The sequence below is a fragment of the Acanthisitta chloris genome, unplaced genomic scaffold, assembly GCF_000695815.1.
Source record: "Acanthisitta chloris isolate BGI_N310 unplaced genomic scaffold, ASM69581v1 scaffold5625, whole genome shotgun sequence".
In the NCBI taxonomy this organism is placed as follows: Eukaryota; Metazoa; Chordata; class Aves; order Passeriformes; family Acanthisittidae; genus Acanthisitta; species Acanthisitta chloris.
The window spans coordinates 696-5,040 of NW_008675235.1; the positions used below are offsets into that span (position 1 = coordinate 696).

General features: G+C 38.8%; 1 protein-coding gene across 1 annotated transcript in view; it reads right to left on the reverse strand.

Annotated features, from left to right (window-relative positions):
- Positions 1-349: 349 nt before the first annotated feature.
- IQSEC1 (IQ motif and Sec7 domain 1) overlaps positions 350-4,345 on the reverse strand; it is a gene marked incomplete at its 3' end in the record, with an annotated part of 23,504 nt that continues 19,508 nt past the window's right edge. The window contains exons 3-5 of the mRNA XM_009075652.1: positions 4,033-4,194; positions 1,305-1,427; positions 350-516 (exon numbers count right to left, since the gene is read on the reverse strand). Coding sequence (XP_009073900.1) covers positions 350-516; positions 1,305-1,427; positions 4,033-4,194 — 452 coding nt within the window. The remainder of the gene's footprint in view (positions 517-1,304; positions 1,428-4,032; positions 4,195-4,345) is intronic.

Below are 4,345 nucleotides of genomic sequence, written 5' to 3' on the forward strand. Positions count from 1 at the left end.
CTTTTCCCCAACAGGAATTTAAATCTTTGATTTATTTCCGTAAGTTCTCATCATGGCATTGAGATTTCTGTTCCTTAATATAGCTACATATATGGGAATAAAAGGACCTAGCAATACATACATCCACTCAAGAAAGACAAGGTAAAAATGACTAAATATTATATGTTTAATTCTGTTTTCACTACTCCAGAAATAATTAAGGCCTGTAAAAATGGCAGCAGTTTTAAGTCAGGTCAAATCAGCATCAAGTGCCCTGTATTTAGTCTTTTCCCCAGAAGATACATAGTGTCCCTGCAATGACAGTTACAGGGAAAAGCTTTTATGACCTCCCTCCTTCGAGTTTGCTTACCCCTTAGATTCTTGACAAAATCTTCCAGCTTCATTTTGCGTTCTGGTTTCACATTTGGGCTGTACATGTCTGTGTTTAACAGTATGATGGCAAAAGCTAGAATGAAGATGGTATCAGGGTTTCTAAATTGTCTCACCACACCTGGGTTGCAGATACAGTATCTCTGGCTGTAAAAGAGCAAGAGGGGAAGCTGTCAGAGCTATGAATTACTTTGCTAATTCCACCAAACAAACCAGCTGCTGCATTCCAGAGGCTTTGCAAGCTTTTCTTAGTGTTCTATATATGTATTTAGCTTTCCATCTACATATTTCCCTAAGACAATCCGTGAATGTGGAAGGCTTTTGTTTTATACCACCACTGTACCTTCACTTCTTAGTACACACTCTGAGCTACACTAACTTCAGTATTTCATTTTTTTACAGCGACTAACACCCCACACCAGGTAAGAATACAGCACTGACCTTGGCTTAGTGTCCCATAGTGCCTGACATCTCATCCTGGCCTGGGTAAGTACACCTGTCTAAGTACTGCTAAGTTAATACTCTTCTTCTACTACTGCTGAAACGCTGAATGCAAAGTTGGGAGCATATATACTCTAAAATGTAAATGGTCTTATAATTCCACTCATTTAAACTACTACATCCAAATGTATTGTTAGAGATGTTCAAAAATCCTTGATTATCCTTACAGCTGGTGCCAGAAAGAACTTTTAATTGAGAAACTTCATGGTGTTAATACAAATGCTACACATGAACAGCACCAGCAAATGAAACTTCCTATTTCAGACTCAGCAAAACCCCCACAAACTACAAGTTTGGAACTGTTTGTCACTCATAAGGACACTGCAAATAAGCAGGGAAGTCACTTGGATATGCTCAGCTTCCCCAGTTCTCCAGTTTGACTGTAAGACTATGGCAGGTTTCTGGTGGCTAAGTAATTCATTTCAGCATCATACCTAAAAGCTTCAATGAGCCGTTCCACTTTCTGGGCTTCTCCTTGGACACGGATATGAGCCTGAAATTTCCTGAGTGCTTCATCCAGTTCCATTGTTGAGAAGTCCATCTCATCCACAACACAGCTAGGATAAAAACATAGAGCCATTGTGTCTCTTCATTTCTAACAGCACAGTACCAAGGATGAGATTTCAAGAACAAAAAAACCTTTCCATTCCCCATCTTATAGAGACTCATGGAATTGTTTTTTAAAGATTCAGCAGCAATTGCAATAATTGTAGGCAAGCTGTGAAGGAAAGTTGCAAATAAGGGATCAATGCGAATGTGGCCATGTAAGCAGACCCTTATCTAACAGAAGAGCTGCTGGAATGACAACAAATGTCTGACTGATGTGACATATCACTGCCAAGAATAATTGTCAGTTTTGTGCTTCCAGGCCAATCAGCTATCACACTGCCTACAACAATAATAAGTAGCTTATACTGTTCAAAATATCATATCGCAAACAGCCTGCAGCAGGCACAACAATTTGTACCACTGGCTTTGTGTCTAGCAATGTTCTTACATGCAGAGGAAAAAAAAGCTAGTTTGGATACTCTCTTATTATCACTGTAATTCTAATCTCCTCATCATTCGCCATGTCTTTCCATTAACACTTAGAGAGAAAGAATTACTTTCTTGCTCTGAAAATACAGTGCTGACCAAAAGTAGAGGAACCATTTTAATATTATCAACAATGGGAACAGTGTCATTCTAATAGTTTGTTTAAAGACTGCTTTAAAATCAGGAGTTTATTAATGTCCTATCTTTAAACTTAGCTTTAGGTTTTGAATAACCAGACACGGATCACTGCAAGTAACAGCACTGTAATGCAGAAACTGCAGAAAGCACAATCTGGTTCTAAAAGGTTTTTCTGAAATGTATATGACAAATTAATGTAGCTCATCTTTTTCTTCCAGTAACACCACAGAATGGGAGGGGTCTTAAACAAGGTCTGATGTAAACATGGAGACAGCGGATACACCTCCATGGTCAATGTTCTTAACTACCACCACATAGCAGCTACAGTAGGCCCAGAATGTAGGTCTTGGTCAAAAATTTGGGCTGTTCCCAAGAATAATTTCTAAGCTCCAGTGAAAAGACTTCAAGTAGTTAAGACACCCTAATTTACAGGATCTGGGAAATTGGACCACAAATCAAAGCAAGTAATTTGAAATTAAATTGTGTAACAAAAAAAGATAATCTGTTAAAGTATCTTTTCTATGCACTAACCTGGAGTTTTTATCAGTTTGACAGTATCTACCTCCAATCTGTAAATATGGTAATTGATATGAAATTCTCTTCTGTTGTCTCTTTTAAAAAAAAAACCCTTGTTCCCATTTGCAGATCCAGAGCACTGTCAAGAGAACTGCACAGCTTACAGGGTGTTCATCACCTCCAAGCATAGCTGAAACACCTTAGTTAACAACATTATTTCAATAAAAGGATTGTTGTGGGGTTATAATAATTCATCTCATCCTGGACTTGTGCTGTTTCCTTGAAAACAATTAGAAGATCCACACTCTTTGGAAAGCCTTCACTCTGGTCTGACTCATAATTGCAAAATCCAGATGATCACTGTAAGTAGCTCACAGTGACTCATGCTGAACAGGGATTGCATCAAACCAAGTCTATTCCCTGACTCTGCAGTGTGTTGGTACAGAGGTCCTTCCACTGCTGCCTGCTGGGTGCTGTACTGTATGGAGGCAGCTTTTAATAAGGCACAGAAGAAAAGAGAAGAGCTCTGGACCATACACATACACATTCAGTCCTCAGGAAAGACTGCATATATAGACCAAGGCAGGTTTCACTACAACTTTCATTATATTGTTAAATAAAACACTTACATAAAAACCTGGTGGTCAGAATTTTTCCTAGGCTTCCTTAATGGAAAAGATGTTGGGGCCTTTTTGCTTTCATTCTCAGCAGTTTTGCTAAACATCTAACTAAAATGTTATACAGTATTTTGAAAAAAAATGGCCTAAGGTGTATTTATGTTTACAGGTCAGTATGTCAGAGCCCCAAAGAATATGTGATTCAAATGAACAGCCTCTCTCAAAACAAAGCAACTTCTGTTTTGGTCTACTCTGTGTACAAGGTTTAGATATTTGTGACCAAGCTGCTAAAAGACTGTTTTTCTCCCTTGCATTTCTTTGGTTTTTAAAACACACTTTGTTTATTTAACCTTTTGGAAAATAACAGCTTGTATAGGTCTTGTTAGCATGTGCCTGCACATGCTGCAATCCCTGTTAGTCTCACATCTGGGCCATTTGGCTGCAGTAATTATTTTCAAGTTCTGTTACTGATTAAGCCTTATGTTGCATACAGTATTATTTTTTTTCATTCAGTAAATTATTAGAGTCTGAGGAAGGAAAAACCCCTTTGAAATAACATGCTCTAAGGCCAACGAAATTAAAACATAAATTTAGAGTAAATGACTACAGGGAATATAAATCCTTGTAAGTATCTTGGTGGGTCAATGAGGAAACCAGTAACTTAGCTGGAAAGCAAAGAAATAAATATTTGCTTACGTGCATGTTTTCTTAACCCTTGGAGTCTGGTTTGCTCTCCCTCAGAACAAGACCCAGAGACAAGCACAGTACATCCTGAGACTGTTCCTGTGTGCAGTTGCTGAAGCCTCTTCCTTGGACATTGACCCGCTCCTAGCTCCTCCCCACACCCGATACTCACTCTAACACATCCCTGTTGAACTGTTTCTGTCGATTTCCCAGGAATTCTCCAATCATCTGTCTGCTGAGCCCTTTCCTTTGCAGGAGAAAGTGGGCAACACCAACTGGAGTGTCTGGCACAAATCCTCGCTCGATGAGGTACTGGACTCCTTTTTCAGGTTTTCTGAGGAGAAATAAGAATGCAAAACTATTAATTTTCTTCCATTGGGCCTGAACACATCTGATTTAATGTTTAAAACAATTCTGCCAATCACTTTTAACTAGAGTAATACTGGTATGGGCTAGTTTCAGGGTAAACACAGCCATCCTGCTGA